Source organism: Telmatherina bonti, assembly GCF_933228915.1.
Source record: "Telmatherina bonti genome assembly, chromosome: 11".
Classification (NCBI taxonomy): Eukaryota; Metazoa; Chordata; class Actinopteri; order Atheriniformes; family Telmatherinidae; genus Telmatherina; species Telmatherina bonti.
Genome location: NC_136629.1, coordinates 11,683,533 through 11,698,249, shown reverse-complemented (window position 1 = coordinate 11,698,249; position 14,717 = coordinate 11,683,533). Strand labels below are relative to the sequence as shown.

At 44.5% G+C, this 14,717-nt stretch overlaps 1 protein-coding gene across 3 annotated transcripts; it reads left to right on the top strand.

Moving 5' to 3' along the window:
* The first annotated feature begins 806 nt into the window (after positions 1-806).
* macroh2a2 (macroH2A.2 histone) lies at positions 807-13,607 on the top strand. 3 transcript variants are annotated; one of them, XM_079249162.1, is made up of 9 exons: positions 807-910; positions 3,028-3,205; positions 4,047-4,153; positions 7,239-7,436; positions 7,525-7,629; positions 9,515-9,614; positions 9,693-9,782; positions 9,888-10,062; positions 13,090-13,607. In XM_079249162.1, the coding sequence occupies exons 2-9, from the start codon at positions 3,034-3,036 to the stop codon at positions 13,253-13,255; spliced, it is 1,113 nt and encodes a 370-aa protein (XP_079105288.1). In that variant the 5' UTR covers positions 807-910; positions 3,028-3,033; the 3' UTR covers positions 13,256-13,607. The 3 variants fall into 3 exon arrangements, with proteins under 3 accessions (XP_079105288.1, XP_079105286.1, XP_079105287.1); XM_079249160.1 differs by having other exon boundaries at positions 9,515-9,782; XM_079249161.1 differs by lacking the exon at positions 807-910 and adding an exon at positions 1,164-1,798 and having other exon boundaries at positions 9,515-9,782.
* The last annotated feature ends 1,110 nt before the right edge of the window (positions 13,608-14,717 follow it).

The window sequence follows — 14,717 nt, the reverse complement described above, 5'->3', positions numbered from 1 at the left end:
ATCATTCACAATGTTCTGGTGGGGAAGGGGGGCCCCTGGAACACTCTGGGCCCAGGGACCTCTGCACTTTTAATCCGGTCCTGGACGGAGGAATAAATCAAAGGGAGCAACATAGCATATCAGATTCATTTTAATAAAAAATAAATCAGGCTGATTTGTATGAAATGAGAAATGGACAAATGTGTTTTTTCTTCATTTTTCTGAAAATCAAACAGCTGAAATAAAATGAGAGAGAAACATCCTCCCTATGTAATGAAATAAGAAATAAACTTTAAAGTGATTAGCTTTTTTTTTTGCAACATCCAGAGATAAGTGGTAAAATAATAAATCGAGAATATTGTCTGTCCTGTTCAGTTTTCATGTAAAACATGTTGGTTTAGGGTGACAGTCTCAACAGCATGGTGTTTTTGCTGTTTTCCCCCTCCATGGGTTTATGGGGTTTGACAGATTAAAGATGGAGTCCAGTGATGTGATTGACTTTTCTCTTCCTCTTCATGTTCAGTCACCCTTTCACTTCCTGCCACACTAAAGGTGAACAGTTTGAACTAAACAAAAGACATCGATTTTATTTGTAGGACTCTTTTGTTTATTTATTGTTATAATTAAGCGGAATGTGATTTCTTCACACAAGCGGCCACCTTTACCTTTGCAGGGAGGATTTTCCCCGCTGGAGCCATGTTCAGGGGGCGTTTTCACTGAATTTTTTCCCTTTGCAGCATCAGTAGCTCTGATCCAGCCTCCAACCAGACGACGCTGTTCCTGCCGCTGTTTTTATTTTTTATTTTTTTTATTTTTTCAAAGGTTAGGAGGCAAGATTAGCAAGGACAGCAAATACAGAGACTAAACTAAAGCCAGCGGACTTCACCGTGCAGGGGCATCTCGTGCTGCGTCGCGCGGACGAAGAAAACAGGTAAAAGAAAAGAAGGGGAAAAAAACGTGGATATTTTTTATTTCATTTTATTTATATTTTCTTTGGATTTTTTTTTTCACGTCTCGGCGCACATCCGGGTTGACGGTGAAGGTTTACTTTGTGTCTGATTATAAATCCAGGCGGAGGACTACATGGAAAAATGAAGAAAGGTGGAGGGCGGGGACTGGTCCAGAGAAATGGGTCATTCGGGTTCTGGTTCTGTTCAGGAATAACATACCGAAGTGTCGGGGGGGGGGGGACCGAGCACTCGGTCATTTTAAGTCGCAGCGGACATTTGGTCACATCTCCGCCTTTAATCCGTCGATAAATAAGCGGAGTTCTGCATGTGAGCTCGCTAAACCGCGTCAAGTTTTCCACTGTTTAAATAACCGGACAGTCCATGTTAACGTCTGCGTAGCGACGTCGTCGCGAGCTGCTGCTCGCCGAGCCGCGCGTGGAGTAACCGTTAGCTTTCAGAGCTACGGTTATATATTCCCGTCGTTTCCCCCCCCAGTCCATGTTAACGTCTGCGTAGCGACGTTGTCGCGAGCTGCTGCTCGCCGAGCCGTTTGGAGTAACGTTAGCTTTTACGGCTACGGTCATATATGTTCCCGTCGTCCAGCGCCCCACGGCCTCATTACATCCACGAACCGTGAATTCACGGTGTGTCAGACATGTGTGGTCATCCATGGCAATGACGTGTGAGCTCCAGAGGCGCTGCTGAAAGGCCGCAGCCCGGCACCGCGCTCGCGGCTTCAGCCTGCACTCACGGAAAGCTCCGGGGGGAGCGCTGGAAGCCTGTTCCATAACATCCCGGCTCAACGCGTGGATGAAAGGAAAAGAAAGACGAAAACATTTTGTTTATTTGTTTATTGTTTATTTCCAACAGTAAGTAGATTATAACTCAGACATTAATATAAAACGACCAAGCAAACAAGATTAAGAGGTCACACATGCAGGGCCGGATTAAAAGTGTACAGACCCCTGGGCCCAGAGTGTTCAAGGGACCCCGTTTCACAACATAACATTGTAAAAAAATTGTGAATGATAAAATGTGAAACATTTTCAACATCTCTCAGCCAGTGGTACCAATAGCAGTTCACTAAACACTGGTGTAACTATCTGGCTTTTATGTACATTTTGTTTCATGTTCAAACTGCTGATGGATGCCCGACATGGGCCCCTGGGCCCGTGCCCATAATGCCCATTGGGTAATCCGGCCTTGCACACATGAGACACCAAAAAAAAAAAAAAAAAAGTGTATATATATATATATATATATATATGTATATGTATAAAAACACACACACACACAAGGGAACAATCTGTTCGAAAAGGAGTAGGAAGAAGTGTAAAACTTAATAAATCCTACCCCTTTTTCTGATTATCAGTGTTGCACATCATGTAATCACACTAACTACACAGCATGAATACAGAATTACAGCTTCAGACCATCAGACAGTATAATCATAACAATCCTCTGTAAGTGGAGGTGGTGTATGTTTGCTTTCACATTTATATTTAGTCATCTATTTGTGGTTTTTGTTTTGGTTATTGATTGATTGATGGATATATCATATAGTTGATCAACAGGTTTCATGTGAAAACCTTTAAATAGGCTTCAAGTATGCCTTTAATTTCTAATTGTCTGCTGATGCTCACGAATGATTAAAAACTTGACAGTTTTACTTTGATGTGGTTGGTTGAAATAATCATTATCTTTTTCTTTCTGATAAATGAAATAAATTAAGCTGAAACTGTTTTGTGAGTATTTTGATATATTTTCTCATAATTTTTTTTACTAAATTTTTCAGTGGATGCTTTAGATTAATTGGAGTGATAAGGACACTTTTCTGGAAAATGGATGCTAGTTAAATAAATAATTGAAACTTGCTGACTTCTACATTTTATGAGTGGTTGGTACTGATGTTTATTCCCCTCTTCATTGTTTATTCTAATATGAACGTTAACACTTTTTGAGGTGTGTTAGTGGTATTTTTCTGTTCAGATGAACGGGTATCAGTTTTTGTGTCTAGAAACAGGAGGAAATATTGATCAGTTGGGGAACTGATCCATTCCTCTTTTCTGTGAGTGATTTGAATTTTATCTGTTTTCAGAACAAGATGTCAGCCAGAGGAGGAAAGAAGAAGGCCACTAAGCTGTCCCGATCATCCAGGGCAGGAGTGATCTTCCCCGTTGGGAGGATGATGAGGTACCTTCGCACCGGAACACACAAATACCGCATCGGCATGGGGGCGCCCGTCTACATGGCAGCTGTCATCGAGTACCTGGCAGGTAGGTCGGCATCACATGGAGCAGTTTATGACTGCTGTTTAACAATACCTTTGTGTAAAAGGAGGAGATGGACAGACATCCAGACAGGGCAGAGGGTGAAGCGTCCACTGTATCCGTGCATACGAGGCTGGTTAAACAGGCTGCAAGGCGTTGCTTTGACCTGAATCTCATAACTATTGATTATAGATCTATTGTAGCCAAGCAGTAAACACAGATGTCCCTTGAGGTCTGGAAACACGTCGGAATCTCCCGGAAGGAGCCGGAGAGTGTAGATAGGAAGACGTCTGGTTCTGCCTCCAAACCTTTTGCTCCAGTAAGGGGGAGAAAGTAGATGGATGGTATCATATAATAATGTGTTTTTGTTTGCGCCGCCCGGCCTGGAGCCTCAGGTCTGGGTTTTTCTTCTGTTCCACTCGGGGGTTTTCAGTGTCCAGGCGTCGTGAGGCGACTCACAGCTGAGAAGATACGTTTGTTTTTTTTCTGTATTTCTGTGGAACGTCATGTGGTCCTGGACAGACCTGTTCCCGTGGGAGTGGTGGGTTCGTGGAGAGATTTAGTCACTGTGTCGCCGTCAGAACCCGAGTGGAACTTTAACGTTGTGAAGACGGAGCTCTTATGAATGATATAGATCATGAAGTGCTGAGGATGTGAAAGCATCATGCAGCGTGTGGTTGGTGTGAAAGAAAATGTTTATCCTGTATTTATGTCACTGCTGCAAGAACAGAGGTTAATCTCATTTTTAAGGTTTGTTTTTGTCCATCCGGCGCTGATGGGATGTTTAAAGCGGGAAAAAACGCTCCTGAGTTGTGCTTGTTGTCCGCTTGTTGTTCCTCTCCTTTAGCCGAGATCTTGGAGCTGGCAGGAAACGCCGCAAGAGACAACAAGAAAGGCAGAATAACTCCCAGACACATCAAGCTGGCGGTGGCCAACGACGAGGAGCTCAACCAGGTAACGCGGCGCTCTGCAGAGGATTCTGGGAAAAGCTTCATCTCGGTCGGCTGGTTAGATGTCCAGCTGAACGGCTGCTTTGTACCGGAGCTGGAAAACATCCATGTAGTTATTGATTTCATCCTGTTGATGACTGTCTTATCATAATGAGAAACAGATAAACTGGTGGGAAACATCAGAAAAACGTAGCAAATATTTACTTTATTCTGCTTTTATTCGTTAAAAAATCATTAAAAAATAAAACTGTCAATTAAATCTCCGTTATTCGTCATTCTGTTGCTCAGATTGAACTTCAGCCAGTTGCTGTCACAGTGTCTACGTTAGTAAAGGTATCTAGCTGCTGGCGTGTGATTGGCCAGGTACATATGTGTGTTAAGCAGGTGGAGCCGATAGGGGCGTCCAATCACATCATCCCAGTTATTAGGTTTATCGGATCTCAGTCTTTTAGTCAATCAATCAATCAAAATGTTATTTATTTAACAATCTGAATACAGAAGAGCAGCACAAAGTTCTTTACACAACAACAACAAATAAATATCAACAAGACAAAAAGCCTTTACATATAACACGACCAAATTATTAACAAAAATACACATCCAGTCATCGTCTTTCACACACTCACACAGGTAAACCACACAACACCCCCACCTACCAACCAGCCACTCATCAGGGTTGATCAGACCCCCACCCATGACCACGTAGGTCACCACCACATCCACCTAAATAATGGCCGGCCAGGTCCCACACCACAACCATTAGGACGTAGCGCAGGACAACAAGGGCGATCACCGCAGGGAGTCTGCAGACTGAGCCGCCATCAGCCCACATGTGGAGGATCCCAGTAAGGTTGCGTTTTAAACCTCCAGTTTGGGTTAGACTAGCAATGCAGTTGTTTCTGGCATCGTGTGTTTCTGTGGGGGATAACCGCTCGTCTCTTCCTCTGTGCTGTCAGACTCAGTCTGACGTAGGGTTAGACCTTCCAAGAAGACCGTGATCATAAACACAAAACAGACGCACATCTTAGACTAGTCTGGAGCTGAATCCCACCAGGAACCTGAAATAAAAACCATCCCACATTGAAGGTCTCTGCAGAAGAGAATTGATCCAGAAATAAAAAAGTTTGTCCATCTGCAGGTGGACCAGGAGGTCTGGTTCCCCTTTAACCTCATCTTCTCTCCCAGAAGTAGCAGCATTTAGAGCAGGGGGACCAAAGTCAAGCTTTTTACATCCTCCATGGGAAGCAGGTGTGCAGCAGGGAGGGGTCACTGCGGGGGCCATGTCTGCTTCTCTGTGCCATAAACATGTTGTTACCTCCGCCAAGGAGGTTATGTTTTCCTGGCGTCTTTTTGCTCAAGATAACTTAAAAGGTTACGGACGGATGTTTATAAAAATTTCAAGAGTTGTTGGAAATGAAGAACTGATTAAATTCTGGTGGTGATCCGGATCACCGTTTGGATCCAGGAATGTTTTACAAGGATTCTTTAACATTGTGCTTGGCGGAGGTTTCCGCTCTCTTTGAGTGCTTTTCTAGTTTCATATTTAACGTGCACGCGGCAGGGCGGGTCGTGCACGCGGCTGGGTCCGAGTGTTTTAATGCCACATGTAAAAATGTTCGTACTTTCTCACCACCTCGATCAGCTGTTTTATCAAAACAATCCGTTTTACGAGCAACAGCGAAAACGCGGAAGCAGCAACTCTGCTTCATGCTTTCTCCGTGTTGACCACGCCCACCTCAAATATCCGACCAATCATATACTTCTCGGATCCCCGCAAGAAAAAAGTTCTGCCAGCCCGTAGGTCTGGGTGATTAATTGGATTTTAATGTCAACTACGATCTGGGTTTTCAACGATGATAAAAATAAAAGGGTGTGATTATTTTTCTCTCTGCAGTTTCCTCTCCTGCTGTCTTCAGCTGCTAATCGAGCGTCTCTGGCGTTGCAGCGCTGTGCTGTAAACTCCTCCCACAGGCGCTTTGCTTTCATTCAGACACTGTTGCCAACTTGGCGACTTTCTCGCTAAATCTGGAGACTTTTTTTGTTAAAAGTGACAAATCTAGCAGCTTTTACTGGAGTTATTAGAGACTTTTCTGGTGTTTTGGCGACTGACTTGAAGACACATATTGTTCTGCAGTTACTGTAAGGAAGGAGCAGCGGGAGCCTCTCCCGTCCTAAAGCACTCCCAGGCGGCCAGTCTCAGTCGGCTCCGGCTGCAGGTCAATGTAGAATAACTGCAGTAGGTTGTGGAAGTTCACCTAAACATAGTTTATACCATTGTCAGTGACAACTGGCTGCATTATTTTCCTATACATAGTTCGGCGAGTTAAACACTGTAATATCCCTCCGTTACGGGGCGTTACCATAGCAACGCGTTAACCAGCTGGTTCAGATCAGCCGTCTTTTAACAGGTGAATGAGAGAAACGCGCTGCAGCCTGACAGCGGTTGTTTGGCATAAAACGTACATCCAGGCCAACGTAAAATAGTTCCTATATAAGCCGTAAAAGCAGATTAAACAACTCGGAAGCGTACATTAGACGGTTATAATGCACGACACAGAGTCTAGAACACCACGACGCGGAGCGTTGTTTATAAATACTGGATAATTGTGTTAAATAATCAAAATCTCAATTTCAGTCAAAATAATCGAGATTATAATTTTTGTCATAATCAAGCAGCCCTACTACTAACAAAATACGTCATTTTCTTCTCAGAGCCTCGACAACAAGAAAAAAGTTCTCACTTCTCGTGGAGGATGTAAGGAGCTTCAGTCCTATCCTGCAGGTCGTTGTTTCCTGCAGCAGCGCTTGAATCAGATTAAGGGTCATCATGCTCGGGGGCAACTTTAACAAGCTGCAGGACTTCAACGATCAGATCTGGAGGATGTAGACCTGATTACAGCTGGTCAGTCTCAGAACCATCCACAGCTTTCAGAGCGAACATAAAGGCTTGTTGAACCAGGAAACGTGAGTGGAGGGAGAACCTGCACTAAGTCCGGTTCCATCTGCTCAACCTGGACCAGACCCGGCTGCTGTTAGGAGCAGGTAAAACCAGTCCGCTTCCTTTGGTTCTGACATGTTCTCTCTGCCAGCTTCTCAGAGGGGTGACCATTTCAAACGGAGGAGTTCTTCCACGGATCCATCCAGAACTTCTGTCCAAGAAGAGAGGAGGGCGGGTAAAAGTGGACAGCCAGGCGTCCATCCCCGACAAGCAGGAGGAGCGCTTGAAAAGCAAGAAGCCCGTCAAGTCCTTCAAAAAGGTCAAAGGCAAACGAGGCCGCAAGCCAAAGGTCAGTAGGTCGGCAGCAGACTTCAGGTCCACGTCGCGGTTTTCTGATCCTTGTTTTTAACCGGTCTCTCCTCCTCCTTCTGACACAGAGCACAGACAACGATAAAGAGTCCGCACCCAGTTCCTCTGTGGAGGACGGACCTGGAGATGGCTTCACCATCCTGTCGGCCAAGAGCCTGTTTCTCGGACAAAAGGTGACATGTTGCTGCGACCAGTAAACGTGTTCATACTGGAATTGTGACCAGTAAACATGTTAATATTGGAGCTTATGTTACTGGAAAGGTGACCAGTAAACATGTTAATATTGGAGCTTATGTTACTGGAAATGTGACCAGTAAACATGTTAATATTGGAGCTTATGTTACTGGAAATGTGACCAGTAAACATGTTAATATTGGAGCTTATGTTACTGGAAATGTGACCAGTAAACATGTTAATATTGGAGCTTATGTTACTGGAAATGTGACCAGTAAACATGTTAATATTGGAGCTTATGTTACTGGAAATGTCACCAGTAAACATGTTAATAATGGAGCTTATGTTACTGGAAATGTGACCAGTAAACATGTTAATATTGGAGCTTATGTTACTGGAAATGTGACCAGTAAACATGTTAATAATGGAGCTTATGTTACTGGAAATGTGACCAGTAAACATGTTAATATTGGAGCTTATGTTACTGGAAATGTGACCAGTAAACATGTTAATATTGGAGCTTATGTTACTGGAAATGTGACCAGTAAACATGTTAATATTGGAGCTTATGTTACTGGAAATGTGACCAGTAAACATGTTAATATTGGAGCTTATGTTACTGGAAATGTGACCAGTAAACATGTTAATATTGGAGCTTATGTTAATGGAAATGTGACCAGTAAACATGTTAATATTGGAGCTTATGTTACTGGAAATGTCACCAGTAAACATGTTAATATTGGAGCTTATGTTACTGGAAATGTGACCAGTAAACATGTTAATATTGGAGCTTATGTTACTGGAAATGTGACCAGTAAACATGTTAATATTGGAGCTTATGTTACTGGAAATGTGACCAGTAAACATGTTAATATTGGAGCTTATGTTACTGGAAATGTGACCAGTAAACATGTTAATATTGGAGCTTATGTTACTGGAAATGTGACCAGTAAACATGTTAATATTGGAGCTTATGTTACTGGAAATGTGACCAGTAAACGTGTTCATACTGGAACTCGTACTGGAAAGGTGACCAGTAAACGTGTTCGTACTGGAACTCGTACTGGAAAGGTGACCAGTAAACGTGTTCGTACTGGAACTCGTACTGGAAATGTGACCAGTAAACGTGTTCGTACTGGAACTCGTACTGGAAATGTGACCAGTAAACGTGTTCGTACTGGAACTCGTACTGGAAATGTGACCAGTAAACGTGTTCATACTGGAACTCGTACTGGAAAGGTGACCAGTAAACGTGTTCATACTGGAACTCGTACTGGAAATGTGACCAGTAAACGTGTTCGTACTGGAACTCGTACTGGAAATGTGACCAGTAAACGTGTTCGTACTGGAACTCGTACTGGAAATGTGACCAGTAAACGTGTTCGTACTGGAACTCGTACTGGAAATGTGACCAGTAAACGTGTTCGTACTGGAACTCGTACTGGAAATGTGACCAGTAAACGTGTTCGTACTGGAACTCGTACTGGAAATGTGACCAGTAAACGTGTTCGTACTGGAACTCGTACTGGAAATGTGACCAGTAAACGTGTTCGTACTGGAACTCGTACTGGAAATGTGACCAGTAAACGTGTTCGTACTGGAACTCGTACTGGAAAGGTGACCAGTAAACGTGTTCGTACTGGAACTCGTACTGGAAAGGTGACCAGTAAACGTGTTCGTACTGGAACTCGTACTGGAAAGGTGACCAGTAAACGTGTTCGTACTGGAACTCGTACTGGAAAGGTGACCAGTAAACGTGTTCGTACTGGAACTCGTACTGGAAAGGTGACCAGTAAACGTGTTCTTACTGGAACTCGTACTGGAAAGGTGACCAGTAAACGTGTTCGTACTGGAACTCATGCGACGATGTTTGTGAATCCACAGCTTTCACTAACAGAAAGTGAAGTCAGTAAGATCGGATCCATCAAGGTGGAGGGAATCATCAACCCGACAAATGCAGAGATGGACCTGAAAGACGGAGTGGGTAAGCAGGAGGTTTTCAGGATTTCTCCTCGTATCGGTAAGTCAGACGTCCGTCATGTCTCTGCCTCGCTGCTTTCAGGCAACGCGCTGGAGAAAGCCGGAGGAAGGGAATTCCTGGAGGGAGTCAAGGAGCTGCGGAAAGCTCAGGGGCCTCTGGATGTGGCATCAGGTACAGAAACCTGGATGAGCTTTGGACTACTGCCATGTTTCTATTGTTAAAATGAGCGGATTGGATGTCAGGTAACACGAGCCGGTGTTTTTCTGTGTCCTGCAGTGGCCGTGAGCCAGGCCAGCGGGATGCCGGCACGCTTCGTCATCCACTGTAACATCCCACAGTGGGGTTCCGACAAGTGTGAGGACCAGCTGGAGAAGACTGTGAAGAACTGTCTCACAGCAGCCGAGGACAAGAAGCTCAAGTCTGTGGCGTTCCCGTCACTACCAGCGGGCCGGTGAGCTGCCCTCCGACTCGGATGGGGTTGATGGTTAGACACTACTGGTTGGAGAACCAGCCGCTTCTCACAGCTGCAGGTTCCTCAGGGAACCTCAGTACTCCGTTAGTTTCTTATTTTACCATGAAGCAAAACGTCACGTTGCGTCCCGGGTGTAAATGTTGTGTCTGTATCTCAGCCTTGGGACGCTGCTGGTTAGCAGCAGCTGCAGAAACGCACATGATAGATGTCACTGTGTGATCAAACACGTCTGGGACGCAGAGTTTTAAGTTACGAAACGCGTCTTTTACATGCAGTAATAGGAGGTAAAATGATTGTATGAAAAATTCTTCTTCCACTTTTCTCTATTCTACTTGTGCTTCCTTTATGTCTCACTCTTCTTCTGCTTCTACCTATTCTACTTTTTTTTTTTTTACTTCTTTGACATGTTTTCGCTTCTACTTCCTTTGCTACCTTTATTTCCACCTGCTAGTACGGACTTGAGAAGTGAAAAATGGAAGTTCAAACTTCCGTGGATGGAAGTGCGTTTGGACTGGCAGTAGGACTGCAACTAATGATTATTTTAATAGTCGACTAATCTGTAAATAATTTTTTTGATTAGTCACGATTATTTCTGTCCCGCCCACCATCTGTGCTTCCAGTTGACGCAGCTCTTTTTACTGGTTCCAGTATGTTTTACCCCACTCTCTTCATCTGTATCATATGAATGTCAGCCTGATTCCCAGTCAGTCACAACATAATGTCCTTTAGTAAGTTAAAAGAACGACTCCTGAACCTGTTACATATTAAATTTAAGCTTAACAGCTTCCTACTAATTTCTTTTTAAACATTCAGACTTAGCTATAGTGTCTCATCCAAGCTGTACAGAAAAAATATTTTAACATCTTAATCTTTGTAGAATTGCATTAAAATGATTTACATCTTGAAAAGCCTGTTTTGTAGGTAAACAAGGGCCAGAATCCTTTAAAAAGTTCCTGAATCCAAACAGTGAACCGGATCACCACCAACATTAAATCACGTCTTCCTTTTCACATTTCTAACGACTCCTGGAAACTCCATGAAAATCTATCCATAACTTTCCGAGTTATCTTGAACACAAACAGATAAACGGCGGTAAAAACAGAAGCTCTTTGGCAGAGGTAACAACAGCACATCGCTACTCGCTAATGCTAACTTTGCCATCCAGAACGCTGGAAACCATGACTCAGGTGCTTTCCTTCCAGATGCTCCTGCATGACTGTCGTGTTGCCGTGGTTACGCCAACTCTGCGTGGCAGACGACACATTTCACCTGTTTGACACTTTGTTTAGCGTGAAATATCCCCAAACTTTGGAAAAAGGTTGCACCGCCGGCAGTTTCTTCTTCGTTGTTTAAACAAAGACGCTGCACAAAATAACAACACTGCCCCCAGCACTTCCTGTGGTGCTTTGCCTCATTTGTTTGGTGTTTAGAGTTCTTATACTGTCTGAAAAGCCGTGGTTGGTAAACGGCGTTAAGTTGCCTGGCGCAGCGTTTTATCAGCAAAGCCGTTACGGTCGTTTATAACGCGACACGTCAATGAATTTTCATTGTCAACAAATCGTTCCAGCCTTACCTGGCAGTGTATCGATGACGTCAAAAAAAAAAAAAAAAAAATTGTGCAAAAGACACAAAAGTAAACTGTCAAAAGGCAAGGCAGGTTTATTTGTACAGCACCTTTCATGTACAAGACAATTCAAAGTGCTTTACATGAAACATTAAAAGCATTACAAAAAAAAAATATATATATACAAAATCACAATAAAATCATAAATTATATAAAAATAATTAAAAGGAGAATTAGTTAAAAGTTACTGTGCAGATGTCATGCGCATGAGAAAAGAAATGTTTTTAACCTGGATTTAAAATTTTCTACATTTGGGTAAAATTAAAACAGAAGTAAAAGTTTGGTGCTTTTTCCGAAGCTAAAGAGAAACGGCCCTCCCACTCCCACTTGGCTTTAGATCCACCAGCTGCCTCTGGACCAGTGGGCCAGTGAAAAGTCCAGCGTCAGTACTTCAGGCCTTAAACTCCCACATCGCCACTCTGGTTAAATCCTGCGTCTTTCACTGGAGGCAGATGTGAGAAATCTGTCCCCGTGGTCCAGACCTGGAGAAGGTGATCCATCATGTCGTCCTGCCAGGCTTCCGTCTCGCGCCCAAAGCTGCTACTAAACAAAACGCAGCTGCAGGATCATTAACTGGTCCGCTCCAGTTTAGCATCCCTTCACACCTCCTTCCATCTGTGTTTAAGTCTCTGGTGTTTCTGCCTCCTTTTCATCTGCCTGAGCTGCTTCTGATGCCATCACGTCCTCAGAGGTGGGACATTTTATAAACCCAGCTGGAGAATAAGCTGCTGCTGCTGCTGCTGCAGGTCAGACTGGATCTTGCGCTAAATGTTTCCAAATCTCACGTTTGACACTTTTATTATAAACTTCTGTAGGGGTTACTATGTATCTGTTTTATTTCTCTTTTTAAAGTTTGCATATTAAACCCTGCTCTTTGGTTAAAGAACATGTTAATTATGTGGCGCTTTTCTCAGCTGGCGTGTCGTTTTTAAAGCCCTTCAGAATAAAAGACATAAGTAGGAAACATCTGGGAAAACATATTTTATTCTTTTTCTGATTTAATAATAAAACTAAAGTCTTTTTTTCTTCTTCTGGTGAAAACAACTCACTTTAGTTTGAAGATGAAACTAAGTAGATAAAAAAAATCCTGCTGATGTTCTGCAAACAGCCAGCAGGGGGCAGCAGATAGGATCCCACTTGGAGGGGGAACACAGAGGAAGTGGGACTGGTTCTTAGTCCTGTTAGAGGTGTTTAACCTTTTAAAACTATTAAAAACAGTACAAACTAAATTCTTTTTGATAATAATAATACTGTGTGTGATCATTTTGGTTAAATTGTCATAATTTGAGACAATAATGGAATAAAACATGTAGTTTTGGTAGTTCTTTCTCTGACAACTCTGTACGAAACGTAACGTCTTTCTGCGTTTCCCTCTCTGTCAGGAACGGCTTTCCGAAGCAGACGGCCGCTCAGCTCATCCTCAAGGCCATCTCCAACCACTTTGTGTCGTCCACCAGCTCGTCTCTGAAGAACATTTACTTCGTGCTGTTTGACAGTGAGAGCATTGGGATTTACCTTCAGGAAATGGCCAAGCTGGACAGCAAATGAGGATTCCTGCGTTGTGGGAGGTTGTTTTTTTAAGCGTTGCTGGCGTCGGTAGGCGATCCAGCTGTAGGGCTTACGTTGTGGAGTCTGTCTTTGATAAAGAGGGAAACTGTGTTTGTGAGTGGAGTGCTGTTCACATCTGTGTGTCGCTGTCCCTTCAACAAACTGCTTTCCTTTCGTTCCAGATTAGATAATTTAAGTTCTTCCAGTTTTGCTCTGATTGTTCTCATTTTAATGTTTTTACATTTCATGTATGGAAACAGTAGAATTTTTTTTTCTTGTTCTCTGTAGTTTGATAGTTTACTAAAAAATGTGGTTCTCATTCTGCTTTGAAATAAAACTCTGATGTTTTAGACTCGGCTGCTCTGATTTTTAACACATTAAATCCGTTCAGTAGTTCTTCTGCCATGAAAGTCCCACTGGTGGGCGCGCACCTAACTGGTGGGCGCGCACCTAACTGGTGGGCGCGCACCTAACTGGTGGGCGCGCACCTAACTGGTGGGCGCGCACCTAACTGGTGGGCGCGCACCTAACTGGTGGGCGCGCACCTAACTGGTGGGCGCGCACCTAACTGGTGGGCGCGCACCTAACTGGTGGGCGCGCACCTAACTGGTGGGCGCGCACCTAACTGGTGGGCGCGCACCTAACTGGTGGGCGCGCACCTAACTGGTGGGCGCGCACCTAACTGGTGGGCGCGCACCTAACTGGTAGGCGCGCACCTAACTGGTGGGCGCGCGTCTAACTGGTGGGCGCGCGTCTAACTGGTGGGCGCGCGTCTAACTGGTGGGCGCGCGTCTAACTGGTGGGCGCGCATCTAACTGGTAGGCGCGCACCTAACTGGTGGGCGCGCATCTAACTGGTAGGCGCGCACCTAACTGGTGGGCGCGCGTCTAACTGGTGGGCGCGCATCTAACTGGTAGGCGCGCACCTAACTGGTGGGCGCGCACCTAACTGGTGGGCGCGCACCTAACTGGTGGGCGCGCACCTAACTGGTGGGCGCGCATCTAACTGGTGGGCGCGCACCTAACTGGTGGGCGCGCATCTAACTGGTGGGCGCGCACCTAACTGGTGGGCGCGCATCTAACTGGTGGGCGCGCATCTAACTGGTGGGCGCGCACCTAACTGGTGGGCGCGCATCTAACTGGTGGCTGCAGCCGTCCAGCTCAGGGTCATCAGAACAACTTCCTGCTTCTTCGAGACCTTCACCTGAAAGTTTTCCTCTGCACTGAAGCGGCTGTTTCGCTCCAGACATCGAGGTTTGCACTACGAGGGAAACTCTGGCTTTTCCTTTACCGAGGAAGGTATGTTACCATGGTAACTGACTCTGCTGGCAGGTTTCCAATCAGAAACCAGGAATTTCTACTTGGATCCTCCACCTGAAGCCGCTGTCGGACAGGTTGTCATAACAACACAGTCACAGAGTTTTAGTAATGATTAAAAGATGATCAATAGTGGTTTTACAGTC

Coding starts and splice junctions, on each gene's coding strand:
- macroh2a2 (XM_079249160.1), top strand. CDS start 3,034: ATGTCAGCCAGAGGAGGAAAGAAGAAGGCCACTAAGCTGTCCCGATCA. Junction 3,206..4,046: donor TGTCATCGAGTACCTGGCAG/GTAGGTCGGCAT, acceptor CCTCTCCTTTAG/CCGAGATCTTGGAGCTGGCA. Junction 7,437..7,524: donor AACGAGGCCGCAAGCCAAAG/GTCAGTAGGTCG, acceptor CTTCTGACACAG/AGCACAGACAACGATAAAGA.